The sequence below is a fragment of the Macrobrachium rosenbergii genome, chromosome 6 (assembly GCF_040412425.1).
Source record: "Macrobrachium rosenbergii isolate ZJJX-2024 chromosome 6, ASM4041242v1, whole genome shotgun sequence".
Classification (NCBI taxonomy): domain Eukaryota; kingdom Metazoa; phylum Arthropoda; class Malacostraca; order Decapoda; family Palaemonidae; genus Macrobrachium; species Macrobrachium rosenbergii.
This window is the reverse complement of record NC_089746.1, coordinates 31,153,817-31,174,354: the sequence shown is the minus strand read 5'-3', so window position 1 is coordinate 31,174,354 and position 20,538 is coordinate 31,153,817. Positions and strand designations below refer to the sequence as shown.

At 35.1% G+C, this 20,538-nt stretch overlaps 1 protein-coding gene across 1 annotated transcript in view; it reads left to right on the top strand.

Moving 5' to 3' along the window:
- The window catches only part of LOC136839818 (corticotropin-releasing factor-binding protein), a 256,714-nt gene that overhangs the window by 190,895 nt on the left and 45,281 nt on the right, over positions 1-20,538 (top strand). The window contains exon 3 of the mRNA XM_067106147.1: positions 17,055-17,212. Within this exon, the coding sequence (XP_066962248.1) occupies positions 17,055-17,212 (158 nt within the window). The remainder of the gene's footprint in view (positions 1-17,054; positions 17,213-20,538) is intronic.

Here is a 20,538-nt window from a genome sequence, read left to right as displayed (position 1 = left end):
TATATATATATATATATATATATATATATATATATATATATATATGCAAGCAGAACAGTACATAATAACATGCAGACTGCCGGAAGTCAAGTATTTGCACCTGACAGGTGTTTTTTGTAGGTGGAATCCTACCCTCATTAGTGACGGGTTAACTTTTACAAATCTTATCTCGTGGGAGCCTCACTTCTCTTTAACCCCGTCTCTCAACAGCCTTCCTTAAAATTTAAATTTCTTGCCCAGTTCTTTTGATCAACTTTATACATGCCTTGACTGATACTCTTGCTCTTAGAGAAACCTCCTTTTGTAAAACTAGACTCAGTGAGGCTTCTTTCAAGTGCATAATGGGAATAAACTATCGTTTTTGCTGTTGTCCAGTTGATTGTATGATTGTTTTTCTCTAACATGTACGAAAGTTCCAATGTTCATCTATGCCAGTGGTTCTTAACCAAAGGTGCGAAGCCGGTTCTTAAGGAGTGCGAGGATGCCTATGAATAATTAAAGCAAAATATATTTTTATATACGCACGTTATTTTTTTTCTGCAAAAAAAAAAAACAAAAATAAATAAAATAAAATAAAGTAAATAAATAAATAAATAAATAAATAAATAAATAAATAAATAAATAAGTAAATAATAATAATAATGATAATAATAATAATAATAATACAATAATAATAATAATAATAATAATTATTATTATTATTATTATTATTATTATTATTATTATTATTATTATTATTATTATTATTATTATTACACACATCATATTAACTTTGTATTTTAGTTTTTTTTTTTTTCAGCAATTCAGGGTGCGAGAACTGACTGCTGATTTGGAAGAAGAAGATTAAGCAAACAATGATATATACATATCTTACACAAGACTTAAGCTGATCTGTTTTCTTTTCCAGTGTTTGTCCCGTCTGACCAATATAAAATTTTTCACAAGACTTACTTGGAATTTGGTTTACATATCCTTATACACCAGGTTTCTTTGTAAGTACATGTTTCATTGTTTTATCATTCTTAAATGCTACATTAATTCAAAAATTTTTAAGTAGATGGGAAATATTTTTGAAATTATTATTATATATTCTTTTTATAATAAAATGCCTTATACGCAGCTTTTAATGCATTTTCTAATGCAGAGTAAGGATATTTCAGTTTCATGCACATATACCTAACCATAACTATTTCATCATCAACATATGCATGGCTACATGTATGTAACGCTCATAAAACATGGAAGTGAAAACTGATTACTCAGCTTTATTTCGGTGACCGGAACAAACAAGTCAATAATGCGCCGAAGTTTCTTCGGCGCAGTCGAGTTTTCTTAAGTGTATAATGCTGTATGAAACTCTCAGCCACTGCCCATGACACTCTCACCCGCGGCCCATAAAACTTTCAGCCACGGTCAGATGGTGGTCTGTGTTGTTGGCACCTATAGCGGTGCCAAACGCACGATCATGGCTAACTTTAACCTTAAACAAAATAAAAACTACTGAGGCTAGAGGGCTGCAATTTGGTATGTTTGATAACTGGAGGGTGAATGATCAACATACCAATTTGTAGCCCTCTGGCCTCAGTAGTTTTTAAGATCTGAGGGCGGACAGAAAAGTGCGGACGGACGGACAAATAGCCATATCAATAGTTTTCTTTAGCAGAAAACTAAAATGAACATGAGCAAAAATATTGGTGGGTTTTCTGTATTCCCAGTACTTAAACCCATTACTAGTTCAATGGATTAGGCAAACCGAAGAGGGAGGGCAACCTCCCTTTAGAAAACAGCATGATGTAGAAGATAACCAACCAATATTTCTGCTCATGTTCATTTTTTATTCTTGTTAGAGTAATAAAGTAAAGTAATCCGTTTTCACATCCATGTTTAAGAGCTTTAGGTATATGTTGCCATGCATACGTTGGTGAGGAAATAGTCATGATTAGGAATACCGGAAGGAAATTGAAATATCCTCACTCTGCATTAGACAATGCATTAAAGGCAGCAAAAAGGCATTTTATGATTATCAAACGGAACATATAACACAAAACCTTGCTTGAACTACCATACATTGATCATTTCAAAGATATTCCCCATCTACTGAAGAATTTTAGAGTTAATGTTGCATTTAAGAACAATACAACAATGAAACATGTAATTAAAAAGAATTTGCCCAACAATACTAAAGGCTGTGTATACCAAATTCCCTGTAAGTCTTACAATAACTTTTATATTGGTCAAACTGGACAAACATTGGAAAAGAGAATAGAACAACATAAAAGACGTGTAAGATATGCAGAGGTGAACGAACAGTCGAATTTGTGTACATGTTAGTGGAAACAATTGTTCAATCAAATGAGCAGTGACAAAAAAAAAGTTAGTTTACCCTAGTAATGCATCAGAAAAAATCATCATTGAGCCTAGTTTTATAAAATGTTTCTCTTAGAACACGAACATCATTCAAAGGCATGTATAAACTTGATCCATTAATTTCAAAAGAAATATGCAAGAAATTTAAATTTTAAGGAAAAATAGCAATAAAGATGACACTGGTCAGGATTTATAAACCATTTTTGACCAGTTTTTGCCTGTGATGTTTGATATATAACTGTTTATATATTTATATATACATACACAAACACACACACTGGTATATATACAGCCATATATATTTTTTCCTGTGATTTATATATATATATATATATATATATATATATATATATATATATATATATATATATATAATCCACGTCAGAAGGTGAGTGAAAACCGGGACTTTGAACAGGCACTTTCGTAGTCTATTCTACATTTTCAAGTTCACACTGAATACAAAAGAAGTTGACAGAGCCTTATATACAGAAACAAAAGGGGGGACAGGGTTACAGTTTGTTAATCTGGGCAGCATGTTCCTTAAACAAAAAAAGGAACATACTGCCCGGATTAACAAACTGTAACCCTGCCCCCTTTTTGTTTTTGTATATAAGGCTCTGTCAACTTCTTTAGTATTCAGTGAACTTGAAAGTGTAGAATAAACTACGAAAGAACTTGTTCAAATTCCCGGTTTTCACTCACCTTCTGACGTGGATTTTATAATATTCTCAAGCACGCATCCCTTCTTGCTGCATTGGATATATATATATATATATATATATATATATATATATATATATATATATATATATATATATATATATGTATGCATATATAGTAATCTCTCAATTATCTGGGTCACCATTATCCGGAATTCGACATTTTCTGACACACATGGACCAGGGACCAAGACTCCAAACATATGTGATATACAGCATATAAATTTCAAGAAAACGCTCTCCCATGGTTGACAATGCTGAGCAGCCTCAGGAAAATGTTGGCAGCACTGCTTACACTCAGTGGGTGGGGGAGTCAAAGAGAATTTTCCAAGGTGGAGGGATTTGTTGTCTAACTGGGTACCAAGGGAGAGAGGAGCAGTAAGGCTGTGTAGGGGAACTCAGAGAAGGGGTTGTTTTGGATGGTTGGTGAGCTTTGGAGCTCCCTGGCTGGGAGGGGGTGGCATGCAGTGTTGGATGGGTGAAAAGGTCTAGGTAGATTCTGTTGCTAGAACTTTTTTTGTTTCCTGTTTTTATGTTGATGATAATTCATAGTTTATTAAAGGATGTGTACAGTATTGTACTGTAACTTGTAATGAAATACATCAAGCACACACACACAAATATATATATATATATATATATATATATATATATATATATATATATATATATATATATATATATATATATATATGTGTGTGTGTGTGTGTGTGTGTGTGTGTGTGTGTGTGTGTGTGTGTGTAAACCACTCCAACATCATCTAAAAACATAACAGACACCTCACACCTCTCGACAGTCGACCTAACCACACAACGTCTCCTCGCTGCTGGGAGAATGGGCGCTGGTGACTGGTTCAATACATGTACATACGCTACCGGGGTCTAAGCGATGACAGGCAGGGCGCAGCCGATCGAGACTACAAAGTCTACCCTAAAGCCAGATCAAAGTCCTTCAAAAAGAAGGCATCATGCTTGCCCCATACAAATGGGGAAAAAGCACGTTAAAAGAAGAAGTGTGTGTGTGTACGAGTATGTGTACATAATATATATATATATATATATATATATATATATATATATATATATATATATATATATATATATATATATATATATATATATATATATATATATATATATATATATATATATATATATATATATATATATATATATATATATATATATATATATATATATATATATATATATATATATACTATATATATACTGAGAGAGAGAGAGAGAGAGAGAGAGAGACAACAACTTAGGTATCACTGATATTGAAGCCTATAACACACACTCTTTCCCTTTTTGTTTATATTTTAGGTTATTCTCATTTATATTTTTACTGTATTTTCTAATTTTTTTATTTTCATAACCCAAAAGATGAACACATTCATGTGCATAGGGCACATGCGTACACAAACAGTCATTGCAGGCATTGGTGAACTTGCCAGAGCTTGTTTCATGTTTTTACATGTGTGATTTTTCCACATTTTATTAAAGGATATGTACACTACTGTGCTGTAACTTTTAATGAAATACATCTAGCACAAAGAAAAAAAGAAGAGAGAGAGAGAGAGAGAGAGAGAGAGAGAGAGAGAGAGAGAGAGAGAGAGAGAGAGAGAAAGGTACATGTGTATGCGCTCGCTCATTCGCTGGTGTTTGGTGAACTTGCTAGAACTTGTTTTGTGTCATGTTTTACGCTTGATTTTTCCATATTTTATTAAAGGATTTGCATATTGTTGTACGGTAACGAAGCAAAAACAAAAAAGAAGAGATACATGGCATAGAGAGAGAGAGAGAGAGAGAGAGAGAGAGAGAGAGAGAGAGAGAGAGAGAGCAACAACTGTTGTCATAGAGAAATGCCATATGTACCAAAGATGTAAACACAGGGTGTTTTACACAGTTTCCATGATAGGGCAAAATGAGTAAAATAAATGAAATTTGCCGTATATATTCGTGTATTAATCAATCTCTCGTATCATGCGACCGATAATGTTTCGTCCCCTAAACATGATTTTATCATATACATATCTTATGTATCATGCAAACTGCATTTTCGATAGCCCAGATAACATTAGGCTAACCTCTTTTCTACAATAATACCATCTTCTTGTTAAATAAATGGAAGTAAAAAATGAAAATAGTCTTTACTGACTGAACGAATTTCATTTTCATAACCATCTCTTATAATTAACAACCACTTGCCAAAGAACTGACATAAACAACGTCGAGTATGATATAAACAAACGTATTGGGAAAGAGCTGTTTTGCTATTTGAGGGATTTACTGTTATCATAAACTATGCTAATTTACCTTTGTATACCTGTTTTGCATTTATAAACAAAAATAGACACAATAATTCCGGTAGTAAATGTTTCTTTTAGCAGCTAGAAAATGATTTGCCCAATCCTTTCATTAGTAGGCTCAATCAGCTGATCCTGAGATCGTAAGCATTACCAAATGCATATGGCGGGTGATCGTTTTTTATACATATTACAATACTGATATAACAGGGTAACAATAATACAGTATAAATGGATTCAGTAAGTAAAATACCAGTTTCATTACCGTTACCTTCATCTGAAATACAGCTGTAATAGCCTATTTGCCTTATGCAAATGGTTACTGCATGTGTAACACTTAGGCAAGGTCAGTAATGTAGTTCACACATATACAGTACATTTTGTATCCAGTGTATGGTAATACAATATGGTAAAAACTCATAAGGTTGCTGTACAAAAGTACATTAATGGTGATAAAACCATGGTAGGCTGTGGGTAAACACAGGTAGGTTACCTACCTACCGAACTGTGTCATTTGCGAGAGAGAGAGAGAGAGAGAGAGAGAGAGAGAGTGTGTTGCATGTTTTTCCCCAAGTGTATTTCTGCAGTATATTTTGTTACAAATATGGGGGAAAAGGTAGATAATTACCTTTTACATAAAGTCTTCTGCTTGAAGTTTGATGGTTGTTGTTTATAAGCATGCTGAGTGCCTACAATTATGTGGTATTTACTAGGGTAGGTGATGAAGGGTATGAAGTTGCCCTTAAACACCCCTAGATTTTTTCTCCTCATTATCCGGATAATTGAATGATTATATACATATATATATATATATATATATATATATATATATATATATATATATATATACATATAATCCTTCAATTATCCGGATAATGGCGAGAAAAATCTAGGGTGTTTAAGGGCAACTGCATATCCTTTATCATATATATATATATATATATATATATATATATATATATATATATATATATATATATATATATACAGTATATATATATACATATATATATATATATATATATATATATATATATATATATATATGAGTGTGTGTGTGTGTGCACAAGTGTGTAAATATGTGTGTGTATGCGCAAGTGTAAACTGTAGACATAACTTCTGCTTTTTGTTTGATGACGAAATGCTCAGAATTTTCATGCTCAGAATTTTGTAATATAGTTACTGTTTAGTCACTAATAAACTGATTTTGAAATGTGATGGCACTGCAACTTAGCGTCATTTTCAGATACTTTGCTGTCGATATACAAACGCTAATAATTAGCTTTCTCATTTTCTCTTCGGCATGACGATTCCAATAAAGAAATTTCTAGCTTTGATCCCAGCTTTATCAAGTTAAAATAGTTTCCCAGTCTTATGATTTTCACTAGGTTTTCTGTAATTGATTGATTTGTCTTTTAAGCTTTTGCCTTCGGTGTTACGTCAACAGCTACAGAAATATTCTTGCATGGTATATGACGGTGCTTCCTCTATCTAATACCTCTTTCAACCTCTGTAGGAATAAATATGAGATAGTGTGATGGTTGTAAAAGTATCGAGGATCTTCCATAATGTCAATGCTTATATACATGGTTATTTACAATGATAAAGCAAAATCAGCGCCCACCAAATTTTCCACCACCAGAAGTGAAATACCAAACCACGAAACATTTCATAATATCCGGGAATGGCTCCGAAGACAAACGCACAACACCCCTTTCACTCAGGTGATTGTTTCGCCCACTTTCACTGATAACCTTGCCTCCTGATATGCGAGATGTGGCCTCTGCTCTGAGCATCCGTGTCTTGGCTAAATGCAGTCTGTGAAACAGACCTGAAAAATGTCATGCATCCCTAACATTTATTAGCCCTAAGCGGTTCTATTAGCAATAAGTTCCGTTGAAGGAAACGTCCTATATGCAGATTTGCCTCCTCATGAATTATTATCAATCTCAGTTATATGTCATAGCAACTGAAGCAAAAAAGATCTGGACATTCTACGTTGTTATCGAAACAATCTGGCCTTTGACTAGTTCTCATGGAATTAAGAATTTTCACGAAGAATCTCAATGTATAATAATTTTTGCCCCGGAATTCTCCATTTGTGTTTAAGGCTTTCTGACAGCGAGCATATCTGAAAAGTGTGAGGAAGTCGAGAAGTCAAGAGGTAATTTTATATATGTATATATCACACATTACCACAGGCGAAAAATAAGAGACGGGGTGTAGGTCCTGACCGGTTTCGACTTTATTTCCAAGCCATTGACGAAGGACTGATACATACATATATATATATATATACATATACATATACATATATATATATATATATATATATATATATATATATATATATATATATATATATATATATGACTGTACTTAATAGATTGTCATAACCGGTATGACCAGTTTACGCTGATTTATCATCGAGAATGTAATATATGCTACGCGTACGTAGGAAAACAAAACAAGCTCGTCATATGAATTCCGCCTTAATTTGTCCCTCGAAATAAAGTACCTTTGCAAGGCAGGGGTTGTTTCCAGGAGGAGGGGAATTACTCGGATCGCAGGATGAAACTTCTATTCACAGCCAGACCTCCAGCTTCCTTCCTTCTCTCCTCTTCGGTTCCTGTTAATGACACAGCCTCCTGCAGCATCGGCTCAAAGGTTCACATATAAGCTACTTACCAGCAGAAAGCGCCAAGGAGATGAAAGCAGGATATGGGAAGGGGAATCGCAAATAAAATCAGACCCGAGAGCAGAAACTGCGCAGAGTTTCGGAAATGCTCTGCTCAGAGGGAATGTTGGTGAAATCAACTCTGACGGAGTACCAGAGGGATTTTGTTAAAACCTCACACTGAAACTCTCTCTCTCTCTCTCTCTCTCTCTCTCTCTCTCTCTCTCTCTCTCTATTATTTCACAATCATGCTCGCACACATTCAGATATGTGCTTTTGAAATCGGAAATAGCAGTATAGATTTCAAGGAACTTTCGACAATGAACTAGTCGTATCTTCTCAGTATAGTATAACTTCCAATGCAGGTCATTTCAAAATTTCCTTAAATATTTATTTAGTATAGATTAATAACTGGTTCTTCGGTTGTAGTAGCAAAGAAAATTGTAGCTTACGTAAGTGGTTTTAAATAAACTGAGGTACAGGGCGGAAAATGGATTTGAAAGCGTTGGAATACCAAAAATAATCAAAGTTTCGTCACGGAGCGGAACCTGTTTTTTTTTTTTTTTTTTAGCTAGGATTTTGTTAGCAACGCTTGACTGTCACCATTTAGTGAATATTTCAAATCAGTCGACTTACAAGGAGAGCATCACTTGTGAAATATACTTTATATAATATTTAAAGTTTTGCATCAGAGGCAATTTTGTTAATATTAGTAATACGATACATAAACCTATAGTTATACAAAGTTTTGGCAGGTTGCCATATGGACGATATGATAATTTATACTTCACCTTTAGGTTTGTTGATGTTCTAATAATATTAATTAATAAATATATCCTGCTTGATGTAATCCTATACAACCCAGAGTTCCTAATGTTTCTGATACTAATGAGCACGCAAATAATGTGGGTATTAAAGTTTTTAATAATAAGTTTTAAATTTAAATATACTACAAAAGAGGGGATTTTAATTTTGATGTACCGGGAATGCTAGTGTTATGATCTAATGGAGAGCTAGTACGACCTTTTGTGTTATTCTTTCACAATAATGGAGGCTTGTGATTTTACATCTAACCGCCAGCTTTAGTCGACAGACCGCTCCTCACTGGTTCGCCCCTGAACTATTAGGGGAATTCACTATTAGCTTTAATTCGCGAAAAAAATCTTTCCGTCAACATACTTAATTTTGATAAAGAAATAAGATCCATTTTTAATTTAGGCTAAGGGTTATGCTGCTTACAGTTTTGCAAACATTGTGATTGACTTATTTACTGAAAGTTTTGACCTTTTCCTTTGCATAATATTAGTATGCCTGTATGAAAGGTCTAAGACCTGGTTGCTGTTACGCGGTGAAGCATCTAAGTCTACTATAAATTCTTTTGTTCTTATGGACAAGATTTCAATATATTCAATTGCCATGATGATATATTAATTCTTAATTAGTATATTAATTAATACATCAGTGTTTATATTTTGCTTTTCAGATTATTACAAAGTCACTGTTACTGTCTACTACGCGCCAGTCCTCTTTATTTACGGTTGTTAATTTTATCATCCAAAACTAGCCAAGGACCATTGAAGCAGTTATTTTGATAAAAAGGAACTAACTGCATCCTTCTACCCATAGCTGTGTCTAACACTACCTCCTGATGTCGTTTTATTGGAAAAGTTTTTTCTAACCCCAAGAGCAGAATCAATTTTTTTCTTATTTACATACATGAGTTGGAGACAGTCAAAAGTCAGTTGATGGTTTAAGCGTGCAATCTGTGAGCTCTTCAACACAGGGTGTTGTCATTCATATCAGGACCTTTGAAGAGGGTTACAATTAGAAGATTTTGTCAGGCCTTGTCTTGACGTCTACTTTGGCTTAGACTTAGAGTATCTGCTTCAAGATCTCGTAACTCACTGATAAAAACTAAGTTAGCCTGCATGTTAGCATAGGACAAGTCTCCTTTACTTTAACATTGTGGTGAATCTAAAGTCTGTCTCAATCCTGTTAGTCAATTCAGTCTCGAAAGAGTGACCTTATTTTCTTGAGGTAGCTTTGGTGCTACTAAATGGTAGAACCCTTTGCCTGAGTTAGAAGTCCACTGCCCTCATCATTCTCTCCATTGCCCTCATCATTCTCAACCCCCTTCGGTTGCGGCAAATTTAGGCAGGCTTGGCTTTTCTAGCAGTTTTACCTTGGAACAGAAAGTCAGAAGTGGAGAACTTGATATTTCCCGGAAAACTGATAACAAAAGTGAGAGGCGTTCTTACGAACTATGGGCTAGTAAGTATAATTTCCTTGGATGTGAGTTATTCCCAAACTATATAGCCTTAGATATTAAATGATATTTGTAGCTTGATATTTGCGAATATTAATAACGGGGAGCGTATATTAGTGTCAGAAATTTACACACACACACATATATATATACAGTATATATATATATATATATATATATATATATATATATATATATATATATATATATATATATATATATATATATATATATATATATATATATATATATATATATATATATATATATATATATATATATATGAATTTTTGTCCCTAGTATATACTAAATATTAAGCAACAATATTTAATATCGATGTCTCTATACTCTGCAATAACTTACACCCAAAGAAATTGTGACTTAAGTTTTATATATATATATATATATATATATATATATATATATATATATATATATATATATATATATGTATGTATAAACACACACACACATATATATATATATATATGTGTGTAAGTGTTAGACTAGATATCCTTATAACCATAGAACTGCCCAAATGCGTAATATTTACTTTCATATTAACCGAAATCTGTGATCGTAATTTCCTGAATAATTGCTCCTGCTCTTCTGTTTGACGCAATTTGATTAAGCGATTCACCCCTAGGCGAGGCAATATATCTTTTATCCGGTGGTTCTGCTGCAATATGGAAAGCGAACAATATTGCTTTTGGTTTCACAAGTATTTAATTATTAGTATAAGGGTAACATTTATTAATAAGACCGTTTTGACGTGTACGTACCAACGATACACAGAGATGAAATTTATTTGTTAGATAGATATCACATTTGGAGGCCTCAGCTACTGCATTCCGTTGGCGTGGTTTTTATCCAACTCACGAGCTTGCAATTTAGTATCTCTAACTTTTTTGCACTTCTGTTTGATAGGTTAATCATTTATGAACGATTAAAGGGCACCAACGCATCACCCGCTGCTTCTGAGGACTTTCAATCTATTACGCCAGTCGAATGTTTTCATGCTGAGTTTCAGTATTTTTGATGGACTTGGAGTTTTAGTGCACTACGCAAATCTTCTTCGTTTTAACGTACTTTTTCCCATTTTTATATGGGGTAAGATGCCTTCTTTGAAGGACTTTGATTTGGCGTTGGGGTAGGCCGTAGCCTCGATCGGCTGCCCTGCCTGACATCGCTTTAGACCCCGGTAGCGAATGTGTACATGTATCGTACCGATCCCCAGCTCCCTTTCTCCCAGCAGCGAGGAGAACTGAGTGGTTAGGTCGACAGTTCGAGACGTGCGAGATGTCTGTTATGTTTTTAGAAGATGTTGGAGTGGCTTTGTTTATGTGTGTATTAGTCTGTAACACCCATTTGCTTTCAGCAAACCTATCCGTTGATTACATACATAATCCCGGGGTGTCTACACGGATAGCAAAGTGTACGCAAATAAAAGCTAAGAAGTGATACTATGCAAAAAAAAATTGATATGATATACCATAGAGGATAAAGCTACAGTGCCCATAACAAAAATGAAGATATTTACAAATTTCCGTATAGTTCTTGTGGATTTAGTCATTGATGTAAAATCAAAATAAGAATATGTACTGTTTTATCAAACAATAAGAAAGTAAGCATGTGTGTTTAATTGTGTATCAACGAAATGATCTTTGAAAAATTATTTGAACGGCAGTCTTTATTTGATCAAGACTCTTTATGTCGCCGGGTGCTTCTTCTGTCAATCATTCGACAGGAGCGTCTGTCTATTCCCTCTGTCGGGAGCAAACGCCGTTCTGATTGTTTGTCATTGCCGTTTTGTGCAGTGGTTTGCAGCAACGTTGTTTGTACAAGTAAAAGCGTCAGAAGCAGCAAAGCAAAACTCGACATCATTTTTCAGTTTTTTGTAAAAGAAAACTGTTGAGTTGGCTGTTGGTCTGTCCGTCCTCACTTTTTCTTAGAAACTGCTGAGGCTAGAAGGCTGCAAGTTGGTATGTTGATCATCCAGCCCCTAATCATCAAACATACCAAATTGCAGCCCCAACCCTCAGTAGTTTTTATTTTATTTAAGTTTAAAGTTATCCATGATCGTGCGTCTGGCGCCGCTATAGGTGCCAACAACACAGGCCACCACCAGACCGTGGCTGAAAGTTTCATGGGCCGTAGGTGAGAGTTTCATGGGCCGTGGCTGAGAGTTTCATACAGCATTATACGCTGTACAGAATACTCGATTGCGCCGAAGAACCTTCGGTGCATTTTCTACTTTTTTTCTAGGATGACTCGCATTTCATATCTGGCAAAGGTTATCAGGTAATATGAGAGCAGTTTCAGCTCCAGGGCAATTAACTGAGTGTCGAAGTCGTCGCGTTATCTATGGGGGTGGGGAGGCCCGGAGCCTCTTGATAGTAGTATATGGCGAGGCGAGGGCCGAAGCAGCAGCAGAGCTTTATAAACTTTCCGTTGTAAAAATTAATTTTTCTTCATTGAAAACTGCCGATTACTGAGCCGAGTAAAAAATAAAATTTAAATCTCATGTTTGAAGCCAAATTATCGTATAGGTAAGCATAATATATATTACAAATGGATTATAGCCTTATATTTTTCTTTCTTCATTCTGTACATTTGATATTGTTTTATGTACAGACCTTATTTTCATAGTGTACATAATTAGGAACACTCTAAACTACAACAAATTACCATTTTCACTTTCAGTATAGCTAAAGTTAAAACAATCTAACAATTACCTCCAAGAGATTTCATCAATGTACACTTCATTTTATATAATATGCATTTAGAAAAGCAGTTATATTCATAACACCGGTTGAAAGTCCTATATTGTAACCATACTAAACTCCACTAATGTAATAATATCTGTGAAATTAGATTCATGGGAACTGTCAGAATACTTAGACTGAAAGTGAAATTTAAAAGGCTCAGTGGCATCAAACAAAAATTGCGAATTCACTTGATATTCTTCGAATCAAATCAATATTTGTTCCAAAATTTTATCAGGACTCTTAAACAAAAATTCCGGTAGTCAGTTACATTTTAATGCATAATGCCATAATATGTGTTTTCAAGTCCTCACACAGCTGACATGAAATGTTACTACCGTTCCTCAAAATGCGAGATGAAAATCCCAGATTGGGAGAGAGAACAAATAAATAGAATAAATAAATGAAAAAATAATAATAAATAAAATAATAAATCAATAACTAAAATAACATTAATAATTGGGTCAAAAAATAATAAACGAGAGAGAGAGAGAATAGAGAGAGAGAGAGAGAGAGAGAGAGAGAGAGAGAGAGAGAGAGAGATTAGTATTGGTGGTGGATGTATGGCGGGAAAAGGGTGGCGAGTGATGCAGTTAGGTGCACAGATTCTTGGGGTGGCTGGTGATAGGGCAGCCCAGATCCCGCTTTACCATATTACAGAAAATATGAGTGACCATGGTATTCAGATTCAATGACCATGGTATTCTGATTCGTTTTTCAAGAAATTCATACCTTAGTCTTGATTTCATTCGATAGTTACTGTAACATTCAACGAAAGTAAAAACACGGTGGAAAAATTCGACCGTAGGCTCTTGTAACTCTTTCTTTCTTGGTATATTTTATTACAAAAGTTGATTTTCATCGACAAAATATTCAAGCAAATATCTGTGTAAATTAAAAAAATATCTGTTGTCACAGATAACTTGAGATCTACTGCACAGGCAATGAAGGTTCTATATCGTGCAAAAGAAAATACATCTATGCTAATGTATCGGGAGATCTTTTAGCTTTATGGAAAGAAATGCAGCCGTGTTAGCCGTGTAGGCTGACTCCGAAATGCTTGGAAAGGGAGCATGGTCAGGAAAGTCTTCGAGTTGACAGACTATAGTAACTCTGATAAAAATTGACTTTTATGACATTAGCGCTGTAAACAGTGATTTCAAAAGGGAAGACGATAATTACAAAAATTCACTGAAAATGCCTGACATTTAGAGGAAACTAGCGAAAAGTAACCACGAAAGTATAATAGTCATTTATATATATAGTAAAGACTGAGAACCGTGCACACTGATTTTCTTTCATGCTCTTCTTCCTTTCTTTAAAATCGTCGCTGTGATAAGTATTTACACACACACACCCACACACACACACACACACAACATATATATATATATATATATATATATATATATATATATATATATATATATATGTGTGTGTGTGTGTGTGTTTTGTGTATAACTGAATCAAGAGAATATGGAACGTGATGAATATATAAATAAAGATAAAATCCACGAAAGAAACGGAAACACTGGAGTGCTGCAGGCCTTTACACTAGTCCTTTACTTAGCAGTCTTCGTGGATTTTATCTTTATTTATATTTATATATATATATATATATATATATATATATATATATATATATATATATATATATATATATATATATACAGTATATGTATATATATGTATATATATATATATATATATATATAGATAGATATATAGATATATATAGTGAGAGTCCAAGGCATTAGAAATTCGGACGCAAAGCTCATAAAAGAAATTGGAACTTAAGTACTACGTACATGAGGTTTTTTTTTCAGGGCAGGCGCCTAACGCCCAACATATCACCGAATAATATTGTACCCAACTTCCCGACCTATCAGCGCTCGAATTGGTAACATTTCATTCGTCTGCGCTCGAATTGGTAACATTTCATTCGGCTTGCCCCTTCACCGTGAAATATGATGGAAATGAACACAAGGGAACGTGTTTCACAGAAATATTATATATATGGTGAAAGGGCAAGCCGAATGAAATGTGACCAATTCGAGCGCTGATGGGTCGGGAAGTTGGGTAAAATTCGGTGGTATGTTGGGCGCTAAAGTTAAGTATACCTTTGTATAACCAGAGCACTGAGCTGATTAACAACTCGCCTAGGGCTGGCCCGAAGGATTAGATTTATTTTACGTGGCTAAGAGCCAATTGGCTACCTAGCAACGGGACCTACAGCTCACTGTGGAATCCGAACCACATTATAACGAGAAATGAATTTCTATCACCAGAAATAAATTCCTCTAATTCGTCATTGGCCGGTCGGAGAATCGAACGTGGGGCCAGCAGAGTGCTAGCTGAGAACGGTACCCACCCATCCAATGAGGAACTGTAGGTGCCTTCCTTCCGGGAAAAAACCTCTGTACGTAGTACTTAGGTTCCAATTTCCAATGCCTTGGACTCTCACTATATCTATATATATATATATATATATATATATATATATATATATATATATATATATATATATATATATATATATATATATATATATATGCTATCCGTGTAGACATCCCGGGATTATATATGTAATCAACGGATAGGTTTGCTTAAAAGCAAATGGGTGTTACAGACTAAATACACACACAAACCAAAGCCACTACAACACCTTCTAAAAACATAACAAACATCTCACACGTCTCGAACTCTCGCCCTACCCGCGCAACAACTTCTCGCTGCTGGGAAGAAAGGGCGTTGGGTCGGGTATGATACATGTAACATACGCTACCGGGGTCTAAGCGATGTCAGGCAGGGCAGCCGATCGAGACTACAGGTCTACCCCAAAGCCAAATCAAAAGTCCTTCAAAGAAGGCATCGTGCTTACCCCATACAAAAATGGGAAAAAGCACGTTAAAAGAAGAATATATATATATATATATATATATATATATATATATATATATATATATATATATATATATATGAATGTATGTATAAAACGAGATACTCATTTATTGCATGAAGCATAACAGACAAATGTTAATTCAAAACAACTGAAAACGAAGCTAAAGAGATACAAGCCATCCGGTTTTGCTTTAGATAAGGCACGTCATAAACAAACGGGGAACTTAAATGTTTACAACCTTTACTATTCGTAATGTCAGTAAAATGACCTTTGGTTGTTATTCCAAAAAGAATGTCATATAAATGCAATATACAGTAGTTTTCCTTTCAAACAGATATACATATATATATATATATATATATATATATATATATATATATATATATATATATATATATATATATATATATATATATATATATATATATATATATATATATATATATATATATATATATATATATATGTGTATAAACACTCAGTAATGGGTGTATGGCCCATTGCAACATCTTAGTCAGCGGAGTGTGACAGTCGATGCGTCAGCTAACATCCAGTGACTTGTGTTTTCCCGCCCAAAGTTACCGGGCTCTTCACGGCACTGAGCACGCCTGCGGATTTAGCTCTATTCAACCTACCATAGCCATCACAACATTTACTGCCATTGACGCCAGCTATCTTTTAACTCTTTAGAAAACAAACATAAATTTGTTGGGACTAGGCAATTACTGCTTCCATTTATGAAAATGTACGTAAAGGAAATCCCAGTTAGTTTATACATATAAGGTGTAAGTCTAAGGGGCTGGGGTTGACGAACTTCTTGATGAGCCTCTTATTTATGTAAATGAAAGGCAGCTTTACGATGATTTTGTCAGCTACTACTTTTTTTTCTAATTCCACCTCATGTTAGGGGAAAGGCCTATGTGTGAAGTTTATGTTAGAACGTATTTTGACTGCATTAGGTACTGTCCAGCGTAACTGTTTCCGGTTGATGCCTGTTCATACTTTGTAAATCAAATACATTAACATGACGTCATTTTTCGGTTACAGAATGTATTTTGATGGGACTGGAGGAGGGAACTTACTACTACAAGAGCCGAGGGACAGGAGACGTGTGCGGGGTATACCTCGTCAGCCAGCCAGACGAGGCTATCCAGGTCTCGTTCGACTACTTAAATGTTGACTGCGACACTGACGGTCTTGTCAGCGTAAGTAGAGCCTTTGTATTGCATGGACCTTGAATCAGTGTCTTCAAAAGACAAAAATATCGTTATATTGCCGCTAATAACTTTTCTTGGTGTAATTTTTTTTTTTATGTAATCAAAGGTGTCGTTCACATTGAGCTTAGATATAATTTTTTTTTCCGGATTTCCCTCTGTTCGGTGAAATTGCCGTCACAACATTTACTGCCACTGACGCCAGCTATCTTTTAATACTTAAGAATACAGACAAAAATCTGTTGGGACTAGGCAATTACCGTTTCCGTCTATGATAATTGTACGTAAAGGAAAACGAGTAGTTAGCCTCCTGTCGACGTGACACAGAGCACCATAACCAAAAATCCGCACCCTGTCTTTCAGGAATGGAATGGAATACAGAGTTTAGGCCAAAGGCCAAGCGCTGGGACCTATAAGGCAATTCAGCGATGAAAGGAAAATTGAGAGTAGAAAGTTGCAAAGGTGTAACAGGAGGAAAACCTCGCAGTTGCACTGTGAATCAATTGTTAGGCGAGGGTGGAAAGCAAGATGGAAGAAAGAGAATATGAAAGGAGGTGCAGTAAAAGGAACGAAAATGGTTGCAGCTGGGGCCGAAGGTACGCTGCAACCCCTAAATTCATAGAGATTACTCTATAAATTTACTCTAGTCTAGAATATAGCTGTCATATAAGGTAAATCTGCAAAACTAAACCGTTTTGATACTTGATAACACCACTATATGTACGATCCCAACTGGAACTTCGTTCATGGTAACTGAAAGACAGGGCCTCGTAGAGGGGTATCGCTGTCAGTGCACCTCAGGTGGTGCACTGTAGGCATACGGATTATATGTTGCCAAGTGTGCATTCCACTGCAATGGTAATTTCACTTACGTTGTTGCTAAATTCCTGTTGAACAAAAAATACCAAGACAAGGTGCAGACCAGAAGACGTTCATGTATACACTTTACTGCTACGTTTCAAAGCTCCGGCCTCAATTTCCAGGTTATAAGAGAACACAAAATAAAACCGTGAAAATATAAATATACAAATAATGTAAATTTTAAGAAGTAAAGGTTAAAACTGTATACAGTTAAAGAATTAGTTAAAATAAAACAGCAAGTAAACTATAAGAGGCAAAGGTTAAAATGATACACACTTTCACATTAAACTGTATACTTGTAAAAAGGCCCAACCTTCAGAGAGGAATAGTGACAAGGAAGCGGAGGTCGACGCGTGGCGAGGGCTCACGAGAAGTAGAGCGGAATGAAGACGGGCCGCTTTTGAAAGGGGGAACAAGCTGCTTAATGAACAGAGATTCAGTAATGGCCAAAAGTTGTTGGTTGGATGTCCTGCCTAATGTCTTGAAGTCCTTATATTGGATTTTGTATTTGCATTTGTTGGTATGATCGCTGAGATTTTTCGTATCTTTTACGAAATGTTTTCGTTATGTTATTATTAAGGAGTTAAACCAGATCATTATGTTCTTCGCTGGGTGAGCGGGTTCCGTTCTCAGCTAACTGATGGTCAAATCTCCGACCGGCCAGTGAAGAACAAGAGATATTTGTTTCTGGTTAGAAATTAATTTCTCGCCTAATGTCTTCGGATTCCACAATAAGCTGTAGGTCCCGTTGCTAGGTAACCAATTGGTTCTTAGCCACGTAAAAATAAATTAATCCTTCGGGCCAGCCCTAGGAGAGCTGTTAATCAGCTCAGTGATCTGGTTAAACTAAGATATACTAACCAGATCATTGGGTCAAAACACGTGACTCTCATATTGCCGCTCCGAACGATTTGTCCCTCATAGGCTACTAAAAGGTAAACCTTATTTGTAAAATAGCAGCTTTTAAAAATTTTGATGAATATGTAGGTCGAAAGTTTGCTAGATTCTAGCAAAATTTCCTTAGATGGCGGCTGAAGTCTCTATATTTACATAAAATTCCTCTAGCCGTTGATACTGACTTGCATTTTCTGCAGAGGAGAATTAGGTCCTGCTAGTTATTCTTTAAATCTTCATTTGTCAAATAAATATAATTTCCTCAAGGACGGTTTAGAATTACTTCAACATATCGCTCTTTTAGTTTAGAAGAATTTTCTATACAACAATGACCGGTTTGATCTGTATTTGTTTGTTTTCCCTATTTCATACCCCATTAAAACTGCCCTCCCCCCTTTTTTTTTTTTTTCAAAGATAAAGGGGTTTTAGTAGTCACTGCAGTTGTTGCTTTGAATTCTCTATCGGCATCCTCATATCCCTTGAGCAATTACACCGTCTTCGTGCAGTTTATTTAATAAAAAAAACTGTTTTGTGAGGGAGAGTGGTGGCTCATTTCATTCGTCTTGTAATGATTCGGCTGGCGGAGATTTAAAGACTCCAGAGAAGACCATGACAGTTAATTAGTAAAAAGCTAGTTATGAATTTTTGTCACATACGCTGTGACTTTTTTTATATTTTTATATTATCTTTTTAAATTTTTTATATTAAGCCACAAATATCGTTTACTATTCAGTTTACTATACGACGGGCATAAATTACACCCAAGGGGAATTATAACTGGTAGGTGGTTCGCGACCAGTGGAATTCGAACCTCTGCCTAGTTTAGAGACAACGATGTACGGTGACTTTGGACTACTGAGCCATCAAGAGAGGTGCAAGTTGATATCGACTCTGCCGTACATACGCCTGTCGAATTCAGGTTTTGTACAAGGAACTGTAATCAACCTACCTCAACTTTTTGCAGACTTATCCGTCACTGTCATGGTGGCGAAGTATTGATATCGCTTGTAAATACTAAATTCGACAGGCATGTGTACAGCAGAGTCGATATCAACTTCTACCTCTCTTGATGGCTAAGTGGTCAAAAGTCACCGTACATCATTGTCTCTAAGTTAAATATACCTAAGTTTAACCAGACCACTGAGCTGATTAACAGCTCTCCTAGGGCTGGCCCGAAGGATTAGATTTTATTTTATGTGGCTAAGAACCAATTGGTTACCTAGCAACAGGACCTACAGCTTATTGTGGAATCCGAACCACATTACAACGAGAAATGAATTTCTATCACCAGAAATAAATTCCTCTAATTCTTCATTGGCCGGTCGGAGACTCGAACGTGGGCCAGCAAAGTGCCACCGAGAACGGTACCGACCCGCCCAACGAGGAACTATCATTGTCTCTAAACCAGGAAGCGGTTCGTATCCCCACTGGTGATAAAACACTCATCAGTTATAAACTCCTTGGGTATATATAATATATATATATATATATATATATATATATATATATATATATATATATATATATATATATATATATATATATATATATATATATATATA